Source organism: Canis lupus, chromosome 9 (genome assembly GCF_003254725.2).
Source record: "Canis lupus dingo isolate Sandy chromosome 9, ASM325472v2, whole genome shotgun sequence".
Taxonomy (NCBI): domain Eukaryota; kingdom Metazoa; phylum Chordata; class Mammalia; order Carnivora; family Canidae; genus Canis; species Canis lupus.
This window is the reverse complement of record NC_064251.1, coordinates 59,808,329-59,823,810: the sequence shown is the minus strand read 5'-3', so window position 1 is coordinate 59,823,810 and position 15,482 is coordinate 59,808,329. Positions and strand designations below refer to the sequence as shown.

Below are 15,482 nucleotides of genomic sequence, written 5' to 3'. Positions count from 1 at the left end.
CTATACAGGGGCCTGAAGGTCAATCCATGCATGAGTCAATAGTTCCAAGGAACGACAGCAATCAATCATCACAAACAAATATACACACCATGTCTCTCCACCACGAGGGCTTCCTTAGGATTATCTTAAAGGTAAAAGCATCTTAATAATGAAGTCTTTTGAGCAGATCAGCCTCAAGCCAGATCCTCAAACCAGATTATGCAGAAGTCTGTGCTGTGGCACTCAAATTACTAAGCAGACCACAACAAATACAGACACATGGTGTTTAAGAAATGTCAAAGCACAGTCCCGTCGGTTTTGTCTGCTCTTCAGACATGGCAGGTCTGAGTAGTCCCATCTTACAAAGAGGAGACAATCTCAGAGGTAAGCAACTTGCCCAGATCACATAATCAATAATTAACAAATCTGAGATTTGAACCCAGATCATTCTGAATTTAAAGCATCTGATGTTCCTTCCATTCTGTGTTCTGTGTTAAGTAGCAAAGTCAAATGTTTGAGATCAAGATTAACAAGTAAGCATGGAAACAGCTGTATTTTCCTTAGCTCACCACCCCAAAAAGAACATGCTTTCCAAACTGCTTTTTCTTCAAACATCAGCAGAATGAATAGCACACATCCAGGTATGGTTAATTTGTGTTGTTTCGCTCAGAAATTTAAATGAGCCTGGGATTTTAGTTAAATGTTCTAAATAATTAAACAGATGTCATTCACTGTTTAGCAATGCCATTCAAGTATGTTCTGAGTATTTACTTTAAAATAGTCCCATTCAAAAAAAATTTTAATGAAAAAGAAAACTGAAATTAGCCTCCATTTTCCAAAACTCCTGAAGGCATTTCTGACCTTAGCTTATCAGTACTAGTAGTCCAGTTTGAATTTAACTTTTTCGGAGAGAACAACCCAACTTGGGACAAAATCTGAAATGTATTTTACCAAGATATCACTTTTACCTGTTCCATATATTCAAAAACACCTGCATTAAAATGACTTGAGAAGAGCTTTTTAAAAAACAGGAAATGGAAAAATAAATAAAAATTAAAAATTAAAAAAAAAAAAAAAAAAAAAAACAGGAAACGGGATGCCTGGGTGGCTCAGCGGTTGAGTGTCTGCTCAGGGCGTGATCCTCGAATCCCAAATCAGGCTCCCTGCATGGAGCCTGCTTCTCCTCCCTCTACCTATGTCTCTGCCTCTCTCTCGTCTCTCATAAATAAATAAAATCTTAAAAATAAAAAATAAAAAAAACAGGAAACAGTATTTTTATAGTGTTCACTCAAGTACTAAATCAAACTTTACAATTCTAGAACCTATGTTTTTTAAAACACTGAAGAAACAAAAGACTAAAACCATTTTCTAAACCCACTGCTCTAAGTCAAACTCCTAGAAGGAACTGAAAGCCGGCAGGTAGAAATCTGCCTTTTCTAATAAGGTCTATGCTCACAAACTCCCAAATTAGAAAAGGGGAAAGCATTTATTGGGAGCCTTTTCAGTCCCAGGCCCTGAACTTAAGTGATATAGGTATTTCCTAATTTTACCGACAAAGAAACAGAGGCTCAGCTAGTGAAGGCAGTACAGTCAGTAAGAAGTGAAGCCAAGACCCAAACCTAGGTCTGGTGGCTCTACACTTTAGAAGGGCAACTTCCCACTCATTCTCTCAAACCAACCATCCCAGGAGCCCAGCAGGCAGCAGGCTCTGGGAACACATGGCTGTGCAGGAGTGTGGTCCTTCTCCAGCACATCATGGGGACGCTCCGAGCCTGGCAAGGCTGCCAAGATGTTCCAGGAAGCACCACCACCCCAAGCACAACATGATTGTCCCCAGAAAGCTGCAGTACAGCAGCCCGCTGCCCTAGCCTTAGCTGCCTCCCTGTTACAACGGGGGTGATGACAGAATGGATCTTCCTCATTGGGTGGCTGGGAAACTTGAAGGACATGACACATGGAGAGCAGAATGTCTGGCACAACAAAAGCTAGCAATTGTAATTACTCTAAGACAAAGTCCCCGTCCTCCAGGAGCTATTTTATATAATCATTCTCAACAAGTTTCAGGGCTGGCAGTTTTCATGGAAACAGAGGTCTTCAAAACATTTTTTTTTCAAAGTCAAGAAGTTCTGACAGGCAGCAGGAAATAGATTTTTTTTTAAGATTTTATTTATTTATTCATGAGACAGAGAGAGGCAGAGACACAGGCAGAGGGAGAAGCAGGCTCCATGCAGGGAGCCTGATGCGCAACTCGATCCCCAGCCTCCAGGATCATGATCCCAGGCCTCCAGGATCACGCCCTGGACCCAAGGCAGGCACTAAACTGCCAAGCCACCCAGGGATCCCCAGGAAATGAATTTCTATTGCTTTTCCCCAAATCAATTTAACCAGTTATTTTCAGGAAAAAAGCTGCTCTTTCTGCTAAGGAGCGGTCCATTTTAAGTGCCCAAGGACCTGTTTGCCACCATGGCCTGCCAAGGGGTAAGATGTATGCAGCGAAAAGAGTAACACACAGAACATTCTAATCGATCAGTGTCAGCTCTACCTGACAGAGTGCTTACTCACACTTGCTCATTGTTAGTCAACTGGCCACTCATCCAGGGTAAAATTTGGTGCTTTCCACAGACCCATGGATTGGGATCATTTTTCACTCCGCTCCTGTCTATGAGGACTAGTCTCCTGGTGTTGGTACCTGCACTGGAGGCCAACGCTGCCAATGTATGAAGAGCTGATTTATGAATATAAAGCAAAGTTGGTGTCAGGGGACCACATTCAGCCACTAGAGAGTAGTGGAGCACCTCTCATTGCTCAGGGAGCTCAGACACTGATTTGAAATGGTTTAATTATATGCATGCATTTCATTGTAAGTCCTGGCCAAAAGCTTCAAGGCGGGGCAGGCCAAGCAATCAGACAATCTTGCATGGGTTGCTGAAATCCAGATTTGTCCTTTGTCAGCATAAACAGTTTAATTTGATGTTTTCACTCCTGAGTAAGCACTGAGTATTGCATTTAAACCCCTTGTGAGGTGGAAGAATGCTTCCTTTTCATCAGCAAATGTACCTCAATGTCAAAGATTCTACCTTTTATTCCCAATGAATAAAAAAAATTACTCTATTTAATATGCTTATAAATAGACTTTTAGGGGCACCTGGTTGGCCTACTTGCTTAAGCATCTGCCTTCTGCCTCAGATCATGATCTCAGGGTCCTAGGATCAAGCCTGCAGCACTGGGCTCCCTGGATTCTCTGCTCAGTAGGGAGTCTGCTTCTCCCTCTGCCCTCCCCGCCCAACCCCGCTCATGATCTCTAATAAGTAAATAAAATCTTAAAAAAAAAAAAAAAAAAAAAGAGGGCAGCCCAGGTGGCTCAGCGGTTTAGCGCCACCTTCAGCCCAGGGCCTGATCCTGGAGACCTGGGATTGAGTCCTAGGTCAGGCTCCCTGCATGGAGCCTGCTTCTCCCTGTGTCTCTGACTCTCTCTCTCTCTCTGTGTCTCTCATGAATAAATAAAATCTTAAAAAAAAAAAAAAAAAAAAAAAAAAAAAGAAATAGATTTTTAAGCATCCAATGACATTTTCACTTAAAAACTAATTCCCCCCAAAATGCAGCTCCTTTTCTAAATATAGTCAAAAGGAAGTTAAGGGATCCCTGGGTGGTGCAGCGGTTTGGCACCTGCCTTTGGCCCAGGGCGCGATCCTGGAGACCCAGGATCAAATCCCATGTCGGGCTCCCGGTGCATGGAGCCTGCTTCTCCCTCTGCCTGTGTCTCTGCCTCTCTCTTTCTGTGACTATCATAAATAAAAATTAAAAAAAAAAAAATTAAAAAAAGGGAGTTTAATGTTACTCAAAGCAAATAACCTAAAACACCAACTTAAAGGAATCAAGGATTTTTCTTTCTTAAAGATTTATTTATTTAAGAGAAAGAGAACATGAGCAGGAGGAGGGGCAGAGGGAGAGGGAGAGATGCAGACTCCCCGCTGAGCAGGGAGCCCATGTGACACAGGGTTGCCCCACAACCCCCAGGATCACTACCTGAGGATCACTACCTGAGCGGGAGTAAGACGCCTAACCCCAGAGGCCTAACCCACTGAGCCACCCAGGCACCTTGGAATTTTTCTTCTAATTGCAACTTCAACGTCTCATCGACCTGATAGGTTATAAACACTTAAGAAAAGACTAACAAATCAATGCACCTAGGCTAAAGTGAAAGTTTTGTTTTATTCATGTATTTTTAAGAAATGCCACAAAGTATGAGAACAGAAAATTATTCTCCTTCAAACAGAGGACTCCTCTGTGAGTCCCCTAATTCTCTGCTTAGGGGGATAAGACAGAAGATGAGAATTTCCTTAAAATAGGCCTCTCTTAGTCTTCCACATCACTACGCTCTGCCAGGACCCCAACACTCAGGTCATGAGCACAAGGGCACAGCTTCTCCCTCCTACTGCAGGAGCTCAAAGCAGTCCAAACTGACAGGTCTTTTCAAAGGCATCCTCTGCTCTGGTCCACATTTCAAAATAACTTTCCAAATTGCAGTTTATTCCACTTTGCTGGCCTTTCTCAAGTTTTCATGCCCCTCTGAACCCTCAAGAACAAAGGAACACAGAGTTTGATAATTTATAAAACACACTTAGCCTTAATCATCACTAAAGGTTTATCTCATCCACAGAGCCTGTGTGCAAACAACAGGCAATCCTACATACTGAAAAAAATATGCAAAGCACTGGTACATATATTTCCTCACTGACACCATCTATGGACTAGCTGTTATTATCTCCAACCAAGTTCAGACAAGTGAAGGAACCTACCCAAAGTCACACAGCTAGTCATAGCAGTTATGACTGGCAGCAAATCCCTAGCTCTATGAACTCTACAGTGAAAAGTCTTCTGATGCATAAAATAACTTTCCAATTGGTGTGTCTAATAAGCAAGTTAAAACTGAACACTAGGTTATAAGAGTACGAAGGCACTTTTCATAGCCAAAGCCAATTCTGGCCCAATTCTAGAACAAGAACAGGTAGAAATGAATTAGTTAGCCTCACTCTCTCTGCAGTAGGGTCTAAAGCAAAGAACTTGAAAACTGCAAGGACTGCATTTAACTGTTCTAAAAAGTACATCTGGCAAGGGCTTTTCCCTGGGTGTAGACTAGGGACTGAACTCGTCAGAAAAGACTTCATGGTCAAATCTCAGAGCAGAAAAAATAGCAAGAACAACACCCTACACATTAATTCAACTTTACCTACAAGAGATATTAAATATTTTTTTTACATGTAATCAAGAACAAAATCACCCTAATCAGAACAGATTAAGAACTGGTGAGGGCTGGCTAGATTACATTCCCTGCAATAGAAGGATGAGTTTTAAAAGTAAATATTTTCTCATTTTCTAACTTAACGGCACCATCTATTGGCTTAGTACCACCTTCACGGTAAACAGAAAATCAAGATGCATAATCCAACTTTTGCGGATTTTTGGTTTCCAGTTGTTTCATTTCCTAGCATTTCACAGCAACATAAATGTTAACATGTAAAACCCAAGCACTGCACATTACATTTTAAATCTTCTGAAACGCATCATACTGAATCAAAGAAGGAAAAACTTCCAGGGAAATCTTAGTATAGACTGAACTGCACACAGGGAATGTTATTAGCACTAAATATGCACTAAACATCTTTGCTGTGCTACATACAAAGAATTTTTTCTGTATGGTTTCCCATGGGAGAACTCCCCTAAGCCCTATTCTACAGATGAAATCAGAGTCAAAAGCTAATAAATGTAGGACTTAGATCTGAACCCAGTTGGACTCCAAAGACCAGCTCTTTTTACTATACCACAGTAACTGGAAAAATAATGGTAAGAGCCACAAATGCACAGAAAAGAACATGGTTTTTTACATCGTGTTCACACACATTACATTGCAGTACCCCAAAAACCCTGGGACCTTCCCAAGTCAAAGAAAAATTGTTTATTTTTCGAGAGATTTGAGGTTCAGAAAGGTTAGGCGACCAGTCTTGGTCAAGGAGGACTAGGACTGAGCCAGGACTTCCATCTCTTTCTAGGATTCTAGGTTATGCCTCAGGTGGTTACAGACATGCTGTTCTAAATAGTCCCTAGCTGCCTGGACAAAGCCCCCAACAGAACAGGGTACCTTTCATAGAAAATGGGCTCTGAGCATCACTCTAGTAATGATGGAGACCCAAGCTTGTGGAACCCCTGCACAGTCACATGGTCCACACTATTAGGAAAAAGAGTTTTCCAGTGATGCTAGAGTCATGAAGTCCACATGCCCTCCGAGAAGGCTTTTATGTAGGCCTATGAACCACATACAGTGATGCTGAGTTCACAGCTCATTTAAGAGTTGATAATGAACGTAGAAGAAACATTTGCCATCTTGTAGTGCACTAATTTGATCCAGAGCAGGAAAATTTTCAAAATCAAGTCATGTGGAGATACCAAAATGTCTGCACAAAGACTGCACTTTACTGTAAAAATATGGAAAAAATGGCAGGTCTGAATTCCCTACCGATGCTCCAACTTAATTCCAAGACTCTTTTTTTGCCCACAAGGTGAGACATCCAGTATGTTTATTACTCTGTCCCAAATCTTTTTAATTGCTAGGAGGCTCTGTAAACTGGGGCTTAAGAGGTATATTTCAGTAATTAGGAAAACGTACAACCAGTTTATTTGGAGATCAAATTTTACCTGGATGGCCTTGGCAATGACCCCAAGTCTTCCCTAATGATGCATAGCAATGTTTATTCCTTAAGTTAGTATTCCTAAATTGTCCAAGGGCCTCATTTCCAGGAATGTCATGCTTGAAATTTTATTCATATTAATTCTTATGTGAATAAGTGGGCAAAAATAAAAATTTTACATACCTTGCCAATGCTGCTACAAGGAACACTGCCAAACTAATAGCAAAAGATGGTCCCCAAGCTTCTCCTGACACTACTTTAGTTTGCCTAATAAAAGAAAAGCTGGCAAGTTAAAAGAATAAGCTAATTAATCTGAGAATTAAAAGAGCCCACATTTTGTCTATAAGACATACAACCAAAGCCCTTTTCCCTTTCTCAATAAAGAAAAATCAAAGAATCCTATCTGGCTTTCAACAATCACACTAATCAATCACCTACAGTCTCTTGTAAATTATTCTCCTAAAAAAAGAAATAATAAAACCTAGGGGCCCCTTCTTTTCTGAGAATGGACCAAATCATATTTGGTCTGGACCACATGACACATACCATTCACACCAATAACACAGCCAAGGGAGGGAAAGTCACAGAAGCCACAGTTCCCATACCAGGCTCAGGCATGCCGTGGCTATATGACCTCAGCACACCTCTCTGAGCCTCAATTTCCAGAACGGTAAGACAGGGATGACAGTACCCACCCTGGAATGTTGAAAAGATTAAATCAAAAAAGCATCTCATGACAGCTGCTGGCACTGCAGCTAGAAAGCTGCTGGATGAACGTTGCTATCATTATGGTCAACATCATGTCCACAAAAGATTTAGGACAGGTGTCCAAGGGCCACACCACAAGGAATTCGATACATTCTTCTCCCAAGTAAATCCTGAGGCAGGCAAGCCCTCAGAGAGGAGGCTCCTGGACCCTGTGCTCAATGAGCTGTGCCAACATGTTAAAGATGCACGAAAAAGACAGGTGTCTTCTACTCAATGTAAATTAAGAGTAGCCTTCAGGCACCTGGCTAGTCGCCAATATGGGCCCATGGGTAGACAAAATTTAGACACCCTTGTCTTATGGGTAATTTGTAGCTTCCAGCTCTTACTGTCAAATCACTCAGGAAAGGAAAAAAAAAGATTAATTACAAAGTTTTGTTGTTTCTCATAATAAAAAACTCATAATTTAACTAAAACAGGAGAATTTACATGAAATATTCATTTTCTCATGCTACTCTTATGGAAAGCCTCAATCCCACAGTGAATGCTAATGCTTCATGGGAACATTTCGTTTAGGAAGGCTTTCCATTCTATCTGTAGTTTTAAGTTTGGTTTATAAGCTTAACCCAAATAACAACAGATTTGAACTGCACAGAACCCCTTATATGGGAATTCTGTTCGATACAATACAGTATTATAAATGTATTTTCTCTTCTTTATGATGTTCTTAATGTTTTCTTTGGCTTACTTTATTGTAAGAACACAGTATATGATATATATGGCATACAAAATATGCATCAATGGAATGTTTATGTTATCAGTAAAGCTTTTGGGCACCAGCTGACTATTAGTATACTTAAGTTTCTGGAGAGTCAAAAACGTGAATTTTTCAACTGTGCAGGGGGTAGGTACCCTTAACCCACTCTTGGCCCCTATTGTTCAATGGTCAAGTATAACATGAATTAAAACAAAATCCACCAAATGGAAATTGTGGAGTTTTCCCTTGACATTCAGCTCCCTACTCCCTCAAAGAAAAGAAGGGGGGGAAAAAAGGAACCAAGGAAACGAAGAGGGAAGGGAAGGAAGGCAGGGGAGAAAGAAGGAAGAAAGCAGCAACTAGAGCCAGAAATGCCTGGTTAAGAAGAAAGGCAGCCCTGCACAGCTACCACCCCAGGGAAAGATGCAAGCAAGCCCTGTTCAAAAGTGAACAATGGCTAAAAGAAACTTAAAAAATGGGGATCCTTGGGTGGCACAGCGGTTTAGCACCTGCCTTTGGCCCAGGGCATGATCCTGGAGACCAGGGATCGAGTCCCACATCGGGCTCCCTGCATGGAGCCTGCTTCTCCCTCTGCCTGTGTCTCTGCCCCTCTCTCTCTCCTCTCTCTCTATCATGAATAAATATTTTTTAAAAAAGAAAGAAAATAAATAAATAAATAAATAATAATAAAAAAGAAAGAAAGAAACTTAAAAAATGACCAACACAGAGCCAGAGCAGTACAAAAACTATTTTATTTTACATTCTGTGGTAAAGCATTCCTCTTTACAATGGACTTGGATTAGAAAATATCAAAAAGTAAAAATCATTTTGTCTTGGATGGTAAAACTGTTTAATTTTTAAATTTTTCCTTTGATAACTACAAAGCGGTCTCAGTAAATACTGTTTTTAATATGCAGGAAAAAAAATCTGCACTTAAGCAGCCGAAAAAATGCAAAACAAATAAATACCTTTTGGGAATTTGTATAAATATTTTCAGTATTCAGAAGCAAGGCTTAATAGCTTAATGAAGTAACACCTGTAGAATGAAAAAAATCAAAGCAGCTGTGTTGTACAGGGGCTTGTCTGAGCTATGAGAGTTCAGATGCCAGCTTTGCCATTTACAGGCAAAGCAAAAATGAGCAACTTACCATAAATTTCTCCAACTTCAGGTTTCTCATCAATAAAATAGCAAACATAGCATCCCCTACATAAAATTTTAACTGTAAATAATGTGACAGCACTAGCAGACTGGCACAGAGACACTCCATAATATGCCTTAAATCTGAAATAATATTTAGCTTTTTTTTTTTTAAGATTTTACTTATTTATTTGACAGAAAGTGAGCACAAACAGGGGGAGCAGCAGAGGGAGAGGAAGAAGCAGACTCTGCTGAACAAGGAGCACGATGCGTGGCGTGATCCCAGGACCCTGAAATCATAACCCGAGTCAAAGGCAGCTGCTTAACCAACTGAGCCACCCAGGCACCCCAATACTTAGCTTTATAGAAAAAAAAGAAGCCCTACCACATATGCAATGCTTTGTGCTATTCTCTCACAGGTAACCTGGGGTCCCCCAACTGGAATACAATCTAAACTAACTCTAGTCCAAGGGTACTGTAAACAGGTCACCAAAAATAACCAGTAGCTAAGGTTTCTAATGCTAAGTTTCAGATACTTTTTGACACAATAAAGTTAGCAAACCAGAAAATTATTTCACAATCAAATATTCACCAAGTCACACAGGACTCCCTGAGACTGAAGGTAAGACAGGATTCTATTCTCAGAGATCTCAAATGTTCACATGTCTGGGAGGGACCAGAGCTAGGGCAGAGGAAGAATCATGTTTCACACCTATGCCCTGAGAGGTACTTGCTAACTCAGCCTGGGGTAGTCACGAGGAAACAGCTTCTAAGGCTAGATCCCAGCAGGAACACTCAGGGCAGAACAGGCCTTCTGAAGGAAGGCAGCATTACAAAGTGGCGTGCAGGCACCTGCCAGGGGAGGGTGAGAGATACAAGGTGGCTCCGTTGCCAGAGGGCTAGAGGGGCAACAGGAAAGAAAACAGGAAAAGGGGCCCAACTGGAAGGGAAGTGGCCCCAGGCAAAGGAGTTAACTGTGCCTCTGCAGTCAAGACCCAGGAAGGGACTGATACTGCGAAGTCAGGAGAGGATGAAGACAAGACACCTGGGAGCTGGCCTCATGGTTGGCTGGTTTCTAAATGCTCTCTGTAATGACAGTGGCCATCCCCACTGTCACCAGACCCCACTATATCCTCAATATTTCTGGCCAAATGCAATCTCCCTCTCTGCCTCTAGACCCCCTCAATGCCAATCTTCCTCCCTGCAGCCGTAAGACTGTTCTTTCTAACAAGCCAATCTCATCCCATCCTTCTCTGGCATGAAAACTTTAGATGGGAATCTCAAGGGCAAAATCCAAACAACTGGGCCTGTATCACTGGGACTCTCTCCAGCCTAGCTTTCTCGTCATATCTCTGTTCCACCCTCTAGAACATCTTTGCTTCGGCTGCAGCCCCTGCACTAAACACTCCCCCTACCCGAACACTCCCCCTACCCACTGCACATGCCTCATCCATCTGGCAAACTCTGGCCCTTCAGTTCGACCACACCAGACCCTAGTGCACACAGGGCCTGAAGTCCTTCCTTGGGAAAAGGGAGCAGGGCAGCAGAATTCCTGGCTAATTCCTACTTACCATTCAGGTCTCAGCTTACTGTTACCACTTCCCATCTTTCACACATCAGACTGGCACAAATACCCAGTGTTGGTAAGGTTGTTAAGAGAAAGGCATTCTCATATTCTCTTGGTAGAAATATAAACTAGGACAACCTTTTTGGAGGATAATTTGGCAACATCTCTCAAAAAGCAGAATGCACTATATGGCCCTCTGTCACTTTCTTGGGCTGATCAGTGGCAATATGTACAGTATGAGTCTCTTCCTATATCTGGGGAATCCCAGCACTTTAGGAATGAATGAATGAGCTTCACCAATCAGAAGCACTCACTCTCCCCTATAAGGAACACTCTGGCAGTGGTAAAAGGGATGGCAGGAAGACCGGGTTCCTGAAATTGTCAGGGAGGCTAAGCAGTGAGCCAGGCCCCAGCACCAGCTGTGGCAGCAGTGCAGTCTGGAGCACTCTGCACTCACCTGCAGGGGCCTATTCCGCAGCATGATTTCTGACACAGCTCTGGGCCCCAAACCCAGTGCCTGATCTCCCAGCTATTCTGGGAGTCACCTACTATCCTCTACAACGTAATCTTCTTTTCTTAAATCATTCAGTAATTCTACTATTTGCAACAGAGAATTCTGAGCAATACATACTCATAGTCTAAGCCTGAAATTCCACTAGTAATTTATCTGAAGTCTGTACTTACCTAAGTAAAACAAGACATTTGTGTTGCAAAAATCTGATAACCAAAATATGCATCAATAGAATGGGTCAATAAATCATGATAAAGCCATATAATGCATCCTTAGTGATATTAGGATATAGATCTACATGTGCTAATAATGAACAAGTTAACAATAGAGAAAAACTGTGTATAGTAGGACTTCATTTATTTTTAATAGGGAGAGACTGGTAGAGATATATGAATGTTTCATAAAACATTTTTTGGAAAAGACACAAACCCTTAAGAGTGGTTACTTTGGAGGAGGGATATGAAACACACACTTTTCACGTAATATCCCCACTTAAACGGTTTATCATGTTCGTAAATTACCTTCATTATAAAATGTTTTAATCTCTTTTGCTCAGTAAGGACTTCCAAACAGCCATCATCCACAGTCCTTCCTGTTCCTCTCATTGCTGTTCTTCTCCTCCAGGCATTTAGCATTGTGCATTCTTTTAGATGACGTGTATGGATTTTTCTAATCCTGTCACCTACATGAGGCTGTAAATTCTGAGGGCAGGTGCTGTGCTGACCACTGTACTCCCAGCTCCTAGCACAGTGCCTGAACCCAGTGCATGCCAGATAAGTATATGATAAATGAACAAAAGTAACTTTGGCTTCTTTAAAGACTCAGTTCATGTGAAGTGAAACTTTTCCTTAAGTCCTCCCACTTCGATGTGATCCTTTCTCCCCTGGTCCTCCCCCTTTGTACTGTCTTTGTCAGTTTTTCTTTTTCTTTTTTTCCCTTGTCAGTTTATACATCTGGCTCCCTCACTACACTGTGAGTAGACTGAGGGCAAAGATCCACACATCCATCTCTATCTGTGGAGCCTGCCATGGTGCCTAGACACAGAAGGCAAGGAAGAGTTGATAAATAAATGAACAAACCAAAGCTTAAAGTAATTATTTACTTGCGTATTAAAATCAAATGTTACAGTTATTTCCTCCTTAATCCTTCCTGTCTTTTATGATAACAAAATCAAACTGTTTAACGATTTCTAAACAGAAGCGTGCTATGAACTCAAGGCTGTGGAACCATCACCCTGGGTTCACACTAGACTTGGAACAGCAACATCGCTGTTGGCCAGGAAAGCACACAATGTGTCATTGCTTGACTGCTCGCTTTCAACAAATTTTCCTAAATTCAGGATTGTGCTCAGAAGTCAAATTACTATAGCTCAAAAGCAAAAGAAACCAATTCAATTTTCCCGCCTTAAAAATGAACCTGCTTTGTAACAACATTAAATTTCCTGAATGTGATGATTTTATCAAGGTAATGTAGAACATCATAAAGGATTTAGAGGTGGAGGATAATGGTGTCTGCTCCTTACTACTTATTCTCAAATGATTCCACACAAAAAATTAAGAATAACAATGACAACATACGAGTGAACAAGAGTGATAAAACGTTAACAAATAGAAGTAAAGAGTGTATATGGGGAAAAAAAAGAGTGCATATGACTGCTCATTGCACGTTACGGTTACTTTTCTGCAAGCACAAATTTTTTTTCAGTTAAAAAAAAAAAGAAACCACTGAAAAGAAAAGAAAAAAGCTATTTCACCTTTCCCACTATTTAAACGCATCAATCAGGGAGAAATAAAAATAGTACTTTGATGGAGATAACAAATATATTTGAATAAAGCAGTTCAGAACAATTCTAAAATTACTTTAAGTAATTCATTTTACTTCATTTTAAAATAATTACAAAGACTCATCCATATGGTATCTGGGGGTAAATCATTCTCCCCAACAAACAGGGAACATCTGTTGTATAAAACCTTCTAAGAGGCTAGATGACACAATGGAACAGAAAGGTCTCAAACTGGCAATTTCCAAACTACTCAAGGTAACACTTTCCTAGCTCTTCAGAGCTAAGATACCAAGACAAAAAATGTAAGAGGTAAACAACAGCTGGAAAAATACCAGCTATACATAACCTGTTCAAGTTTCTGTATCTGTACAACTTGACTCAGAAATTTAAAATAAAAGTTAAAATTTGAAAATCTCAATTTTATCACTCCTTTTTTGGTGGTCATTAAAAAAAAAAACAAAAAAAACAAAAAAAACACCTCTTGGGGCACCTGGATGGTTCAGTTGGTTAAGTGTCTGCCTTGAGCTCAGATCATGATCCTGGGGTCCTGGGATCCAGCCCTGCATTGAGCTCCTGGCTCAGTAGAGTCTGCTTCTTCCCCTCTCCACCGCTCATGTGCGCTCGCTCTCTCTCTCTCTCTCTCGCTCGCTCTCTCTCTCTCTGTCTCAAATAAATAAAATCTTAAAAAATATATATACTCCTGTCTAGCATTGAGAGCTAAAAGTACCAATGTAAAAAAAGCTGGTCTGAAAAGAGTACCTACTACTAAAGGCCAGGCACAGGGCCAGATTCTTTATATTTCTAATAATTTCTAATCATTATAAATATCGGCATATATAAATACTATTGATACTATTCCACAGGTGAGGAAGCCAAGGTTCATTGAGGAATTAAATGGCTTTAATCTCTCAGAAATTAGGAGGGGCCCAGTCACCATAGCTTAAAAAGAACACTTCAATCCACTTCCTAGGCATGTTCCCACTATGAGGCCTCCAGTCTAGCTTCCCTCCACTCAATTCTCACCTTGACAACTACGTTGACCATCCTATTTAACATTATAATCTGCCTTCCACCTCAACACTCTGAAGTCCCCTTACATTGCATTAGTTTTTCTTTTTGTTTTGAAATAATGGTAAATTCACATGCCAACAAAAGAAATAATGCATTGAGTTTCTGTAAACCCATGACCCAGTTTCCCCCAAAAGTAATATTTTGCATAACTGTAGTACAGTATCACCTGCATTACTTTTTTCTCCTAATACCTATCAATTTCTAACATTAATATATTTATAATAGTTGTTATTATCTATCTATCCTCACTAAAATACAAATTCCTTGCAGGCAAGAATCTTTAAATTTTGTTCCCTGCTATATCCTAAGCACCTACAACAGCACCTTCTCTGTAAGAGGAACTCAGTAAGTGTATGTAGAATGAGTCAATGCACTATATTGCTCTGGCTCCTCCAACAGGAAATAGACTAGCTCTTTAAGAGACCATCTTGGGCAGCCCGGGTGGCTCAGCAGTTTAGCACCGCCTTCAGCCCAGTGCGTGATCCTGGAGACCTGGGATCGAGTCCCACATCAGGCTTCCTACATGAATAAATAAAAATCTTTAAAAAAAAAAAAAAGAGAGAGAGAGAGAGAGAGAGAGAGAGACCACCTTGGTAAATAAGAGGATTCTGAAACATCAGGGAAAGTTTACACTCACCCATGGTGACATAAGGCAACTTATCAGTTGATCCATGAGGATAGATGCTGTAGAGGTGAGGTCCAGTAACATCTACTCCCCCCAAAACTAGGGCTGCACCAATGTAACCTTGATACCTGGTGATCAGAGTATGTATAAGAAAAAAAAAAAAAAAATGAGTCTACATTGCATCACTATACACTTAACCAAAAGCTGTATAGAAGCCAGACAAAAAAAAAGGCTTTTCTTACACTGCTGTTTCATTAAATGGTTACTGTTTTTAAGGGAACAAAACAGAAGGAATTTAAGTCGGGACATCCACTATCAGCCCAGACTCAATCCTGTGAGGCCTTCCAACATGCCTATTTCCTCAGTCATAGTGCTCTCTCTTTTTTTTTTTTTTAAGATTTTATTTATTTATTCATGAGAGACACAGAGAGAGAAAGAAAGGCAGAGACACAGGCGGAGGGAGAAGCAGGCTCCATGCAGGGAGCCTGATGTGGGACTCGATCCCGGGTCTCCAGGATCACACCCCGGGCCAAAGGCAGCATTAAAGCGCTGAGCCACCTGGGCTGCCCATACTGCTCCCTTTAAAAGAGGATCGTTCTTGGGGCGCCTGGGTGGCACAGTCGTTAAGCATCCGACTCTTGGATTCAGCACAGGTCATGA

The 15,482-nt window shown here is 41.0% G+C and overlaps 1 protein-coding gene across 2 annotated transcripts in view; it reads right to left on the bottom strand.

Moving 5' to 3' along the window:
- Window positions 1-15,482, bottom strand: part of PSMB7 (proteasome 20S subunit beta 7) — a 63,329-nt gene that overhangs the window by 36,600 nt on the left and 11,247 nt on the right. For both annotated transcript variants that reach the window (XM_049115053.1, XM_025475099.3), the window contains exon 5: window positions 14,835-14,950. In XM_049115053.1, the coding sequence (XP_048971010.1) occupies window positions 14,835-14,950 (116 nt within the window). The remainder of the gene's footprint in view (window positions 1-14,834; window positions 14,951-15,482) is intronic.